Raw genomic sequence first — 16267 nt, forward strand, 5'->3', positions numbered from 1 at the left:
CAAGTTTCGATTTTCCCTAGGTTATGGGATAATCAGGAGGTAACACATATAATCCATGAAATTATCAAGTTCTAGTCAACATTAGTGTAAAAGATGCATTCTTGCTTTTAAAAGATAAAGTATAAATATTTCAATGACTTTTATCTCTGTTCAAAGAATCAAGATTTAATTTATTTTAACAACCATAGCTATCATATTTTCATTACTATTTCGACGGATATCCTACTCCCGAATATTTTTGACTAAAATAAACAAAATAATAATAACAAATATAATTTAAAAACATGTAAATTAGTATTTAATTAGATTGTTCAAAAAGTTTATGGTTCTGGTACAGGGTAGTCTGTTTTCTCTGAAGGAGGCGCTTTTTAGCAAGGTACCAAACATTCACCTGTATATATACTATTAACTGTATTAAAATTTTGTTTTAAATACTTGAGACAAATATAATGTGTATCTCTTGAATATTCGTATTATTATCAAGTTTATTTTATAATTATAAAAATAGATGTAATTTCAGTAAATAAATAGTAGTAGTGTTGCCGTCATTCATTTGTAAATAAATTCTGAAATTACTTTTAATAAATTTATATTTGTATTCGTATAGTGTATATTAAAACTAAATCATCTGAACACGAGAGGTGTGAATTCAGTAGTCCTCCAATTGCTTGGGATGACAAACCATCGAAACTGTCGACAAACCACTAAAAAGGCCGATCAGGAAATTGAACAATACTTTTTGAGGTTTAGTTCCAGTTGAAAACTTAGAAACAAATCGGGTACTGTTTAAACAGGTAATTAAGGACAATGCAGTTGTTCCAGACATTTATATGGTTTTAAATGAACATTACAGATTCTAAGATTTTGGGAATTATACAAAATAGATCATCTATGCAGAACACCAAGGGTAGTGTTAAGGTGCTCATATTGTAGATTCGGAATGTTATAGGCAAGTTCAGAACCAATGTTTACACAATTATTCATTGCATTTATGTCGCGCTTACACTTAAGGTTTATTAATTTTCCATTTGGGTTCAAATTCAGATAATATTAGTATACATTCCTTGCATTAGTTTTCTTTTAAAATAATCAAGTAATATATTATAATTGATGTATGTAATTTACCCAATTCAAAATTTTATAACTAAATAACGCATATCTAACTTATTACAACCGTTAAGTTTGAATGCTGATTGTAAGGCTATGTTATCATCTGATTGAATTTTTATAATTTGATTTTAAGTTCTTTAGAATTTTTATATCATAATGATAACTCAACAAAAAATCACAAGCAAAATGATGATGACTATAAAAGTAAATTATATTCTTATTATAAATAAACTAATCTATAATGTACATTTTTTCATATATAGAATCAAAACAAAACAATATAATATAATATACAATACAATACAATACATGTAATACACAACATTACATATATATATATATATATATATATATATATATATATATATATATATATGTGTGTGTGTGTGTGTGTGTGTGTGTAATATTTTTTCCCATATAAAACAGAGTTGTTTCGAAAATGTACAGACCCGGCAGAGTCAACAGCTGCAATGTTTGGAAAGTTTCTCTGGAAGACTCTCTGAAATGCAAATGTGTGATTACTCGAATCGCTTGTTTTTGCAATTTGAACACTCTCATCAACTGGTTGTTTGCACAAGCACCCCAAAATACCAATCCGTAGTAATGAATCTCATACATTATAATCATTAACAATTACAATGATTAACAGACCATTCTTTATATCCCCTTGTTAACAACGGCATTTGAATATATCCATACGTCGGTTGATTTCTTATTAACATATGAGCCATATGAAGAATTTTATATTTTATTTATAAGTCAGAAACATTAATACCTCACACAAAATTACCTAAATTAGAGACACTCCCGGAAGATGGTTATAGAAAGGATTGGGTGGCTGAATACATAACTGCTGGGTCACACAGCGGTTAGGCAACTTCATGGGCAGCACATAGAAATCTTGTTCAGGAAGTCCACGATCTCTTATCAGCTCTTCCACTTTTCGTAGACAAGACAGCCCGACTGGGTTACAGGTGAAGGAAGCAGCGTACACAAATGGATCAAATGAAGCTGTTATAAAATAGTGTATTAAGTTGATGTTGGTATTATAAAACCGTACTATTCCATCTTAATTAAAAAGGTTTATAGAATTAAAAACTGTTTCCGTGTATAGACAAACTTTAGAATTATGACTGACATGTTTATATACTAATCAACAGATGTGTATATTTGGGGAAGCTATTGATAGGAGTGAATATTTTACTCTATTTCAACAGTAGTACTGTTTTGTTTTTGAGGTAATTGTTGTAACGATCTGTTTTGTCTATATTTATTCCTGATGCATAAAGCAGTATTAAACTTGTAAGGCTAAGAAAGAAGGTTGAATGTGTTTTCTCAAGCAAACACCTTGGGATTGATCCTTCTTTCAATACATTTTGCACTTATCCTGAAAAGTCTACAAGAAGAGGGCAACAAAGTTCACCTAACGCTGTAGCAATTTAAGTAACAGTTCATTTTTGTACTATTTAAGAAAATGTTCTGATAAATAAATCATTTTCTTCTTAATTATGGCATAAATCATTAGAGATTGAATATTTTAAACTAATTAATTTAATTGTTAATATCATAGCTATTATGCAATAGTCTGGACCTAGTGGTATTAGCTCTGATGACATCACTTTTGATAAGTACGTTGAATAACATTTATTTTTTAAATGTTTTATACTATATAATTCCCCAGTATAAATCTTTCCATATAAAAGTAACATTTAAAAAAATCAAAGTTTAATTATGAAATATACAAAATATTTTAGAACCATATACAAATTAGAGTAAAAAAATGTTTTTAGTATTTTAAAAATTATAATTAAAAAATGATAACTTTGATAAATAAGTTTACTATATATATATATATATATATATATTACAAAAAATAACACACTTTACTCAGTCAACCTAATGCACTTACTGTATGAAGAACCTGTCTGTATACGTAAACTTTAACCACTTGCTAATATTTGTCTAACAAACACTTATATATATATATATATATATATATATATATATATATATATATATATATATATATATATACAGGGTGTATATTATGTCTGGAAACACCCAAATATATCCTTTAATAATTTTAAATATAAATTTGAAACCTCTTACAATCGTGATAGAGATTGGGCATCTACTTTTTGGAACAATGTTTTGTTATGTCACACCAACGGGGGACGTCCTGCCGAGGGTTATAGTGAATATTCTTAATGGAAGCCTATACCTTGTGATACATAATTTTAAAGGTAATAGCTTACTGAATTGAATGCCACAAACCGCATCTCAAAGGAATTATTCTATCAGAAAATAGAGCATTTTTAGTATTGAAAATTTACTGATGTTCAACAATGTAATTTTAACATGGTTCTTGCCACAAAATGTGTTACACTAATTTTTTAGCATTTTTTATATGTTCAATTAAAATAAAAATAAACAATTTATTTTTTAAGCTGGTTTCATTAGTACAAATTTACCAGTTTTTATTACAATGAATAAAAACTTATGAGTCACTTTCTCTGATTACCTATGAATCTGTACTTGGTGTTTTCCAGTCAGCAGGAAGGTTTAAAGAGACAAAGGTCACTAGCCTATGAGAAACATTATTGTGTTATTAATCATCTGGTCTACAGGTTTCAGTTTGTTGAGCATGGAGCTTTCACTAGGACAGGTCTAAGCTTGGGAATTACAAATGGACAAAGGTCATATCATTCCTGTCGAGTTAATCAGTGTCTCTGAAGCATTGCTGTCAACAAGTTATCTAATTACAGTAGTTTCAGTTTTTATTTGGCATTTTAATGGAATTGTCTGAAAGAGAACGAATTACTCTGTTGATGATGCGAGGATATGGCGATCGTCAAAGATCTTATCGGGAAGTTTGTAATTTGTTTAATGACACTTTCCCAGAAAGGAATCCCATAAGTGTTTCAACAATATCAAAAACTATTGAGCGTTTTGAAATGACAGGGAGTGTACGTAATCGGCCAAAGTCGGGTAGGATACAATCTGCAACAGATGAAGAACATTGCACTAGATGTTTTGCAAACATTTATTGAAGACCCACATACATCGCTCAGAAAAGCTGCACAGCAACATGATATGCACCCTATGTCTGTGAGTAAGATTTTGAAAATTAATAAATTACAAACCATTTAAAATGTTCATTTAGTCCAACAGTTAAGTGATGATTGATTACGACAGAAGAGTTGAGTTTTTGTGAACTTGTGATGCGCAAATGTGATGACAATAGAGATTTTCTGACCACATACTATTTTCTGATAAGGCAACTTTTTTCCTAAAATGGCAATGTTAACAGGCACAATTGCCGTTACTGGCTAGTGAAAACCCACATTGGATTACTGAGTCCCATTCACAGCAACCACAAAAACTGAACGTATGGTGTGGAATTTTAGGTAACAAAATTGTTGGACCCTTTTTCATCAATGGAAATTTAAATGCCGAACTTTACTACAATATGCTCCAAAATGAAATAATCCCAGCTATTCAAATTGCATCAGGAGAATACTTTGATAATGTATGGTTTCAGCAGGATGGTGCTCCACCCCATTATGGGAGACAGGTAAGAGAGTATTTGGATTTAAGGTTTCCTCTCATAAATGGATTGGCCGAAGAGGAGAAATCGAATGGCCTCCAAGATCTCCGGATTTGTCACCAATCGATTATTTCCTATGGGGTCATTTAAAATCCAATGTTTATAGAAGAAAGCCTCATAATTTGGAAGACCTAAGAAACAGGATTATAGAGGAGATTGCTTTGATAACTGAAGAAATGTTAAGCAACTCTGTCGAATCATTTTTACACAAGATTGGCTCATTGTCAAACCGTAGAAGGAACACAGTTCGAACAATTGCTTTGACACCAAATGCAGGTAAAACGTTTGTTGTAAGACTTTTCTAACAGCATACATTATTTTTTATTTGTAATAAGAAAGAAATCAATAACATAAGTATTTCCATAATTGTACTGTAATAAAAACTGGCAAATTTGTGCTAATAGAACCAGCTTAAAATGAAATTTTTGTTTTATTTAATTGAACATTTAAAAAAAATGCTAAAAAAAATTAGTGTAACACATTTTGTGGCAAGAACCATGTTAAAATTACATTGTTGAACATCAGTAAATTTTTCAATACTAAAAAATGCTCTATTTTCTGATAGAATAAATTCCCTTGAGATGTGGTTTGTGGCATTCAATTCAGTAAGCTATTACCTTTAAAATTATGTATCACAAGGTATAGGCTTCCATTAAGAATATTCACGATACCCTCGGCAGGACGTCCCCCGTTGGTGTGACATAACAAAACATTGTTCCAAAAAGTAGATGCCCAATCTCTATCACGATTGTAAGAGGTTTCAAATTTATATTTAAATTATTAAAGGATATATATTTGGGTGTTTCCAGACATAATATACACCCTGTATATATATATATGTATATGTATATACATATCAAGCAGTATGTTGGACACTCTCTGATTTTAGACAAAACACTATCCTAGGCAATAATACACTAGTATACTCCATTTCATTCAACTCGAGTTTTAGAAGCAAGTCTAGTTTTACTTTCTCATTATTGTAAAGGGATAATTCAAATTAAGGAGATTTTGAATAAGGTACGATCTGTATCAGACAAGAAAGAAATTGGGGGAGAAATAGTCCGTAAAAGAATTTAGACCACATTAGAAGCTTTCGGAAGTTTATTTCTTTGATATATTTATGCAGGTAAAAGTTTTGTTAGGAGATAAATTAAGCTCCTAAGTGGGCTGTCTTCCTTATGTTATATCCTGTCAAGTTATATCCTCAACTGCCTACTTTAATGCCTACACGAACTAGGTTTTGTAAAAGAAGCACGGATTTAGGCAAGATTGTTCTGAATCTGAATGTTGGTACGAGCTTCTACACGAAACGTGGATTATGACTAATGAGATATTATCGATTAACACTCTATAGACCATTAAATGTGTTTATTAAACAGGATCGGTTCGTTACAAAACTCATAGTATAGTCATTATTATTATTATTATTATTATATTTAATTTGACTAATTGAAGGTCTCATCGTTACCAATACTGTAGGTATCCTGCTTTAACCAAAAAAAATATAATCTCCACACATCTTATAAAATCTTGAACTAAATAAAGCGTATTGAAGCGTAGTGAAGTAAATTTAGATAATCCTTTAAGGCTAAAATATTAAAACTTTGTATATTATTTTTATTACCTTAAAGTGTAAAAAAACTACAACACTAAGAATATGTACTTTATATAACTTTGTGGTATAAATAGAAGCTAGAATTACCTCCAAAGTTGCTACAGCGGTATATCAAGTAGATATCGCATCCAGGGTAGCCGATGGTATGGTCAGTAGCAGTAACAAATGGGGCTGAAACAACAAAAAAATTCTTTATTCAAAAATTTGTTTTATATCATGAACATGAGATAATCAGCTTGTAGGCGTTTGCATTAGAACCTTTATTAGTCTTTTTTGTTCCGACATTTATATATAATTTAAAATGTCACCCGCTATCCACATACCATGTCCGTCATCTGTACCTATGAAATATTTTTTTATTAACAATATTTACAGGGAGATAGCATAGGCTAGGCATAAGATTAAGAAAAAACCGTCATTAGGGAATCCAGTGGAATTTCCTATTTTGGTTCCCTAGGCTCCCAGGCCAAGGGGGCAATTATTATCGATCCGGCATTGTGCAGCTGTCGGATAAATACACATTGCTGTATTAGTAGTCTGTATTGCAAAGTAGTATGAGATCGAAGGATGTGCTTCGAGTTCCACCCTAAATACTAGGCTCACTTCCGCCGCTCTCCTTTTTGGTCGTCGAAAGCCAGTGAAGCATAACCCATAGCTTGAAGAGATGAACTATTTCTTAGAAACCACCAAAAAAAAGAATCCCGCTTTTTAACACAAAACAATGATTCCCTGTTGGAGGTAAAATAATACTGTCAAACGTTTCTACTGCTATTATATTTTCAATTAGTATATTTGTGTTAATATACTTATAAATACTTAATTATCATCGTGTGTAATCTGCTGCTGAGTAGCGGAAGGCTTCTGTATCAATGAGTATAAAATTACTACCCGTTCTAATTTGTAGTTATATGTAGTTTTTATTTATTTACTGTATAAATACACTATTTAGCGTTAGAATCTTTTAATTATTAAATATAGTTCTAGTTGGCCGCCCAAAACTTCTCCACTGCCAAGACTTGGAGAGGAAAACTATTTAAATATGAATGATCTGGTCTATTGCAAAGTTGTACTACATTAGTTAAAGATAATGCGTTCGTGGTATGGGCTTTTGCCCACAACTACCTTAAACATTATCACCGTAGTAACATTACTAAATTGGCATGTATACCTAATCTCCAATTACGGTTTTATGTTAATTAAAGGACATGATTGTTACGATCATAAGCCACCACTATATGTTACAAAAATAAAACTTCTATTCGTAAACCTGCACGTACATGTTATGTCATAAGATATGAAGAGATAGATTTTCATAAAAAACACTTTTACTAAGAACTTCAAACTAAGTTTAAATCCAACGTAAGATGTAGATATGGGTTGGTAAAATATATAGCTTTGTGGATATTTTAGGGTTTATATAAATTAAAATTGTTATTCACATTTATAAAGAGCATTATAAAATTTCCTAATAACTCACACTAAAATGCATTAATAGTTTTATTCATTTTGCATATACCTTTTCAAACATTGAAGTTATTTTATTGTTCATTACAATAACACGTTCATTTTAACACCTCTTTCCAAATTAGCCAAGTATGAAACAATAACACGTTATTAAATCATTCAGTTTTTCCAATAATATTAAATATTTTAGTTTCAATCCAATACGAACTACGTAGCAGTTTTTAATACGTAGTTATGCACGCCAAGTTTAGTGCCGTATTTCTTATTGTTGTACTTAAATATGGAGGTTTACCAGATGCATACTTCGATACACTCCCTATAAGGGTCTATGAAACCGCTTTGACCTGTAAAATGTATTAATTAATAAAGTGTCCGTTAAAAAGACCTAGGATAGGGTTCTTAAAAATTAAGTTGTGGACAGGAAAGTAGATTTATTTTTTGTCAAATTTTAATTATCTATAGTTTTAAAAGACCTTCATAATTTATGTATATTGATGTTCTCTTCATGTCTGCAGCGATGTCAATTGCATTGACAATGTTTAGCTGAGTTTTAAGAAAGAGATTAAGAAACACCATCATGTTTCTACAAAAGAGCTTACAGGGATTTGTCATATTAATTGACATCAAGAGACTGAATTATGGCAATAAAAGCCAATTTATATTACTTTACCACTGTTAAGAAGCATTCAGTGTCAACATACTTGCAACAATTTGGATTCCAGTTGATGCTTGTAGCCCAACAAACGACATCACGGAGTAGGATCCATCACAACTGAAAAAAGTCAACATTCAAACGTTAATAACACACTGCTTTCTAAATATCATAAATGAAGCTATAATTTTATAATGCTCATACTTTATATCCTAAAATAGAATGTGAATGAAAATGATGAAATGATGAAAATATTTTATCAAACTACATATTCATACTTATATAAAGCACCTGGAAGTTAAAGATTTCAGTTCATCTAATAAAGGATGCAATATCAGATATACTATGTTTAGAAATATGGTTTTTAGATTTTCGTGGGAAACCCGAAGATGGCACGCACGATTTCAACAACAAATTGGGGTTTGATGAAGAGTTACATTGTTGGTATATTGACGTGTGTATGTTTTGTACGTACGTTAAAATAGGTTATAATCTAGTCTTAACGAATTAACTAATATACATTTAATTGGGCAAGAACACGTTTGTTTTGTGTATCACTATATTTATCAAAATATTTATACCTTTGAATCTCAAACCGTATTATAATTTTATATTTGAACAAGAGTTTTCTAAAAAAATTATGGGTTCCATCAGAAACATTCCTACGTAGATTACTGATTGATGAAGTAAGTTGTGTTTCGCACTCGGTCCTTAACTTGGTCGCATTAGGTTTGAGCCTCGTGACAGTTTAAACAGAGTATGAGGTCTATAGCCTTAATGGACATCAAAGACCTCCATTGGCCTCCATCTGCTGGTAAAGGCAGTATATTCACAATAACGCCTCCAGACTGGACATGTTGGGTTGTCAGTTAATCTCAGACCAATTTACAACTACGAGACAAATCATTAATTAACAAATCTGTAAACCCCTTAATATACCTTTTTTGACTTAATAAACAAAGAAACTGAACTCTTAAACATCTTTTGGAAACGTGTTTACAATGCATAAGTAACATAGGAGATCTTGTGTTAATAGTTTATTTTATTTATTCTAACCATTTGTTATTAATGTTAAGTTTACTTTATGGTTACTATACAGTGAGTTGGGTCTTCAGAGAAAAATTTTCATGGTAACATTGGTTAAAATAGTGCATTTAAGAGCACTGTTAACTATACGAAAAATTACATTATATAAATAAAAATGTGATTTTCCTGTCAGATGTACCGGCTTTTCCAATCACTTTAGTATTTTTAATCATCTAAATATTTAGTGCGCTGCACCTAAAGTAAAATAAGTAAGCCATTAGCAATTAGTGTTTTGTTCTATCCGCTTGTGTACGATTAACACCTATGATTATTTGAAAAGTAAATGATCTGATGTAACGTTCCATTTGTTTATATAATTATCACAATAAATAGAACTTTATAAATAAACTAAGCGACCGCAATTAATAACTAAGCACAATAAAAATGTGTCCATGTTTTGAATAAGATTTTAGACTTATAATTAAAAAATGAAAATTGTAGACTAATTAAGTAGTATAGAATTACAATGAATAATGGCATAGCCTTGCCATAATAAACCTGTAAAAAAGATTTTTAATTTAATTTTTTTTATAATTCAGACCATTAAAATCGTATATTTTCCCAACTGTTCTTTGGCTGCATTACAAAGTTTTTTTTAATTATAAATTTGAAGTAACTCAATTAATATTAAACCAACATGTAAAAGTTCAAAGTATCAAAATCCTCTTTTTAAATAATTAGCCTTACTAAACGCGGGCCTCATATCCAAAGTAGGTATTCGGATCGTCCGGTGCTGGAAAGAAAGTGAAGCAGACATTGTCTAAAAGCCTGTTTTCCTCAGTATCTGGAAGAAGTGATTGGAAGAAAGGACCATCGCAGTAGGCCTGAAATGATAATTCGTAAATTAGCAATACAGTTATAAGAAAATCTAAAATATAAGTAATTATTCAGTATTTACTTAAACGTTTCATGGTTAGTTACTATTAAATAGTTATGAAATTTATAAAAATGGCCATTCAACATGTGTGTTTAGATTTACTTACTAAAATAACTAAAGATGCAAGAATCGAAGAATATGAACTATCGATTCATGTTCTCACGTAAGAAATTATCACTTCTAACAAATGGAACATAACTAAATCTAAGATTAATAATATATGAAAGAAGACCACTATTTTAATAGTTAATAGTACAATATACAACTTATTTATTGTAGCCTTATTTACTATATAATGTTTGAATACAAATAAATTAGGACAGAGTAAATAGCCAGCATATTTGCACCTTGTAATAATTTTTGTAATATATATAATCAATACAATATATTACTAATTAATGGGGGGGGAAATATTAACACTTTCAGACAAACAAAATGTTTTAGCATTTATTTTTTCGTTTCAAAATACTGTATATCAATATGAAATATTGAGGTATGTTAAAAAAAAACATTAAATTTAATCTTTAATAGCTATTGAGTAATTGACTACTATTATTAAACATTAAAATACTGTAACCGTTGATAAAATGTCTTTGAATCTATTGTCTAGACAAAACCTGTTGGATTGATTATCACTTAATGTCTGGTGAGGGTGAATATATATGTATGCAGCTCAGGGTGCTAAATGGGTTACAATATCAATTTCTCTAGTTATGTTTTGACTAAAAGATCCACAAATGGGTATGGTTATAGTTTTATTTGTTTATGTGACTAATACTAAGGCTGAATTCTATTAATTCCAGTGCTGTCATAGTTGCCAGTTATCATTCTACAAACATAACTAGTTCACTCACACTGTACCCACGTTCCAACAAAGGGAAACATTGTTTTTGCTCCTACACCAATTGATGAATGCCAGAAGGCCCATTGGGAACGCGTCAATGTCTATTTATATAAACAAGTGTTTATTATATGGTTGTTTTAGAATTAATACAAAACCTATAAATATTACAAAATATTGATTACATCCGACAAAAAAAAAAATATATATATATATAGAACTCTCCCATCGTGCACTGCAACTTCAGTAATAATAAAAGTATATATTATTAAAATGAATTACATCTGGACATATTCGTCCTTTTCTTATTTTTTCAGATCGCCCATCTATATTTACGCATTTTAAGCTAAACCTTCGCATTTGGCTGAGCTTTAGCGAAGGACTTCACTCATAAGACTTAATTTGTGTCTGTCTGTTGGTCTGTTTTGCGCGATATCATAAAAATGAATTGACCTATGGACTTAAAATTTGGCTTGAAGCTTCATTTCTTTACGCTGATAGTGCACGGCACTCCGTAGAATTTGGTTAAGTGCTAGCGAATACTTTTGCATTGGTCTCACGGGTAACCATGTTGGAAAGAGGAAAGTTGCAGAATAAATAATAAACAAACTCAATAATTAAACACAAAAATAAATCAATGAACACAGGCAATTCAAACGTGACGTTTTAAAACTGTTAGCTTAACTATCTCAAAAAAGACAACATTATATTATAGCAACTTTGTGTGTAGAGTTTTATATTTTAAACATAGATGAAACCCAATTTCGGAAGCAAACATCTAAAAGCAACATGTGCAAGTTATGTCAAGAAAGATTTTACATATAGAGTAAACTTTGCATGAACTTTCATTTTCTACAAGATTTCTACAACAATGAGTTAGTTACAAGATGCGTCATTTACAACGACCCGTACCCAATATTGATTTATAGTTCAAATAATAGTCCTGATCAAACCTCGGACTCAGTAACATGTAATTATTTGTAGCTATATTACAATAACTTTCTAAATTCCTTAAACAGAGTAGTTTGATATAACTTTTAATCATGTCCTCTTATTTAAACCATTCATAATTGTAACAGTGTTAATACCAACCAGTAGAATAAACTTTAAAAAAATTTTGAAGTATAAACTTTTCAGTCTTTTCCGAAATCATCCAGTGATGGCAGCGGAATCTACCATATTGTAAATATTCATTTTCAAATGAGGTACATTTACAAGATTTTCTGTCCGTCAATGTGTTCTCAGGACATCTTTAAAATGAAATGAAAAAAGTTTTTATGCAAGCTCAGTGAAGCAAAATGCCGATCTCAAACTCCATAAAAATTGCCAATAAGTGACAATAATTGATATCCGAAAAGTAATAAAATCTCATTATTATTTACTATGAAACAAATAACTGACAAAAACGAATTTTCGTCTTAATGTATAGGTTAGTATACTTTTAGGGATTTTAAAACAGTAAAAATGATTTCTCGTAGTTTTTTTACTGAGGTGCAGAACAGTTTTAATTATACTTTTTTGTCTAACTTGTGTTGCATTTTGTTAATGTGCACGAAACTGGATAAAATATCGTTAATTTTTGTCAATAACTTCTCAATTACTTTTGAAAATTATTCTACCCTAAAACTACACTCAATTATACAAGAGCACTAATAATTTATTTATTAGGATTCTGACCAATGGATTTTTAATTTTAAAATTAACTATATTTTAAATCTGGTAGCTAAATTCTTTTATTAATTTTGCCTTTAAAGTAAACTGCAGTAACTTAAATATTAATATTAACACAAATCTTTTTTAAGTCATATGTTTTGTTTTTAATATATACTCGATCAAGTTTGTAATGTTTCATATCCCTGACAGCAATTGATTCAATATTATTATTAGTATCTGTTAATTAAAATAATATAGAGATTTAGATATTAGCTGAAGCAAGTTCTATAAGTGTATACGTCACCCATGAACTAGAATACTAGTAGATTTAGACATTAACCAAACTAAGTTCTATAAGTGTATACGTCACCCATGAACTAGAATACTAGTAGATTTAGACATTAACCAAACTAAGTTCTCTAAGTGTATACGTCACCCATGAACTAGAATACTAGTAGATTTAGACATTAACCAAACTAAGTTCTATAAGTGTATACGTCACCCATGAACTAGAATACTAGTAGATTTAGACATTAACCAAACTAAGTTCTCTAAGTGTATACGTCACCCATGAACTAGAATACTAGTAGATTTAGACATTAACCAAACTAAGTTCTCTAAGTGTATACGTCACCCATGAACTAGAATACTAGTAGATTTAGACATTAACCAAACTAAGTTCTCTAAGTGTATACGTCACCCATGAACTAGAATACTAGTAGATTTAGACATTAACCAAACTAAGTTCTCTAAGTGTATACGTCACCCATGAACTAGAATACTAGTAGATTTAGACATTAACCAAACTAAGTTCTCTAAGTGTATACGTCACCCATGAACTAGAATACTAGTAGATTTAGACATTAACCAAACTAAGTTCTCTAAGTGTATACGTTACCCATGAACTAGAATACTAGTAGATTTAGACATTAACCAAACTAAGTTCTCTAAGTGTATACGTCACCCATGAACTAGAATACTAGTAGATTTAGACATTAACCAAACTAAGTTCTCTAAGTGTATACGTCACCCATGAACTAGAATACTAGTAGATTTAGACATTAACCAAACTAAGTTCTCTAAGTGTATACGTTACCCGTGAACTGAATGTATTAAACAAATATTTTACTAGTATTACTAAGCGGTATCAAAATTATCGGACCTTAAATAATTGAATAATACAAAACTAAGTATCACTTGATACTAAAATCTAGTATAATTTACATTCAAAAACAGTAATCAGCAATTCAGTAATCAGCACAAGTCTTTGTAGAAATTATGAAGTATGTTTTATGAATAGTATAAACAAAACTTTACCTTATACAATCCTGCATCTACGGTCTGTACGTTCTTACAAGAGTCACTGGAATCGACAGCAGGTGCAAGGAAGTTAAATACTAGTAAGTACAACGCGGAGGAGAAAGTGAGCATATTTAATGGAGAGTTCCTGAAACAGTTTTACTATAAATTAAAATAGGGAAATCTTATTTCCCCTTCATGTAAATGTGACACATAAATAAATTCAAAATAATTTGACCTATTTTTACTACAGTAAATATATTCAATAAGAGTGGGTGTGAGTTTCAAGAGGTTGCTTTGGAATGTTCTTAAATAAATATTCCAAATACTATAAATATTATATCTTTCTATTCATATAAATTTCATAGATTTTTTAATGATGACAATATATATTTATCACTTTAACTACCTTGAAGCTTGTAATAAATTTCACCCTTTTATTCTTAATCCTGATCTACTCCTATGTAACTGTTTATACCATTTCTTGTGTTATACTAAACGATTTCCCTTAGGTGTTCAATTTTGATTGTATTTTACAAGTACAAATAAAAATAATCATTCGTTCACCTCAAAATATTGTCACGGTTTTTAATGCCACAAATTAATGTAGTTTTGTTTATGTATTTTCTAAATAGATCATTAAACTTAATAACGTGTGATAGATGAACTGATCATTGTGTTCCCAAACGTTTGCAAACAGAAATACAACAATACTTATTGGTTGCTTCTTACCAAAAACGGTAGCTGTATGTCTTATTATAGCCCACCATGCATGAAAATACAACGGTTGCAACTGAAAAATGTCAATACAAAGCTGTTGGATAATTTTTCGTGCTTGTTACTTATTTCATGCATAATTCTTCATACATATGCATAGGTGAGAAGTGTTTTCCTGGGGAGCCTTTCTGCCGCAATGAGATCACTCAAGGCAACGCTAGTGAAAACTAACACGAATTCTACTTTTAATAGTAAAATCTGGTGGTTTCAATGTTATTATAGTCAATGTTTATTTGTTCCAGTGTGCATCAAGTACTATGTAAAGCATAATGTTCAGCTCCTCTTTTATTAGTTTTATAATTATTGTTATTTTTTTTATTAATTTATTTTGTTACAACTTCAGTTTATTAAATATAGAAATATTTTGTATTGTACTTCAGAGAACTTGTCTGTTACTAATTTTGGAAATTTTTTAAATTACTAAAATAATATTTTTGTGACTTTATTCTGACTGTGTATATGTATATTATTCTCAACATATTTTTTAAGGGCATAGACTAATGAGAATATACACAAAGCAGTTTAACAGTGACAAAGGTGGATTTATCAGGTGGTCTTTTGAAAATAGGTTGAAACTAATACAGGCAAATATTGCTTACGGTAGATGTACCCTGGCAACTTCCCAATCATAAGAATATAGTGTGTAAAACTGCAAATACTCAACTGAGACTATATTTATTGTGCCATAGTTAGTTATGTTAATGTAAACTAAAATGATTATATCAAAAATATTTTAGATCAAAATCATTTTAGTTTCTTATGAAGTACTATAATAAATGTTTTAACTAACATCAGAATTATTAAAGCCGTTTATCTATACGAATTTACTTTCATGTAATAAAAATACCAATAAAAGTAATATATGAGTATATATTTACCTACAGCATTTAGAGAGTGTATTGTTATATGAAATAGTAGATTTAATTATATTTAATCACTTGAGTTAGCGATAGTGTTCATGAAATATAATAAGCACTTTTTATTAACACTGAAGGAAGGAAATGTGCTTCGCAGACTGTAACTTAATAGCTCAATATAGTGAAGGCCATTTTAAATAGTGATAAGGTTATCAAAATATCAATATTGGTTATTGGTCATTTTGTAAGGTTTCGTTCAAGTACTAAAAATATTCTCCAACAGTACTATTTGCTTACCTACAACTAGTTAAATAGTACTTAATATATTTATTTCATTTTTTTCTATTTTCTAACTGACCCGGCAGAATTCGTACTGCTTCAATCGATAGCTAAAAAACTAATCTTTTGTAAAAAATAAACTTCAAA

General features: G+C 30.0%; 1 protein-coding gene across 2 annotated transcripts; it reads right to left on the reverse strand.

The window, feature by feature from the left end:
- Window positions 1–1842: 1842 nt before the first annotated feature.
- On the reverse strand, window positions 1843–15992 carry LOC124368535. Of its 2 annotated transcripts, none has more exons than XM_046825775.1 (6): window positions 15867–15992; window positions 14226–14355; window positions 10225–10361; window positions 8501–8571; window positions 6423–6506; window positions 1843–2121 (listed from the first exon to the last, which is right to left on the reverse strand). In XM_046825775.1, exons 1-6 carry the CDS (start codon window positions 15869–15871, stop codon window positions 1901–1903), a joined length of 648 nt encoding a protein of 215 aa, XP_046681731.1. In that variant the 5' UTR covers window positions 15872–15992; the 3' UTR covers window positions 1843–1900. The 2 variants fall into 2 exon arrangements, with proteins under 2 accessions (XP_046681731.1, XP_046681732.1); XM_046825776.1 differs by having other exon boundaries at window positions 15863–15992.
- Window positions 15993–16267: the final 275 nt, after the last annotated feature.

This window comes from Homalodisca vitripennis, chromosome X (assembly GCF_021130785.1).
Source record: "Homalodisca vitripennis isolate AUS2020 chromosome X, UT_GWSS_2.1, whole genome shotgun sequence".
NCBI classification, from domain to species: Eukaryota; Metazoa; Arthropoda; class Insecta; order Hemiptera; family Cicadellidae; genus Homalodisca; species Homalodisca vitripennis.

Excerpts from the sequence above, each read along its gene's own strand:
- LOC124368535 (XM_046825775.1), bottom strand. Across the intron at positions 6,507-8,500 it reads TGGAATCCAAATTGTTGCAA|CCCCATTTGTTACTGCTACT; the intron begins GTATGTTGACAC and ends TTGTTGTTTCAG. Across the intron at positions 2,122-6,422 it reads CCGCTGTAGCAACTTTGGAG|CTTCATTTGATCCATTTGTG; the intron begins GTAATTCTAGCT and ends ATTTTATAACAG.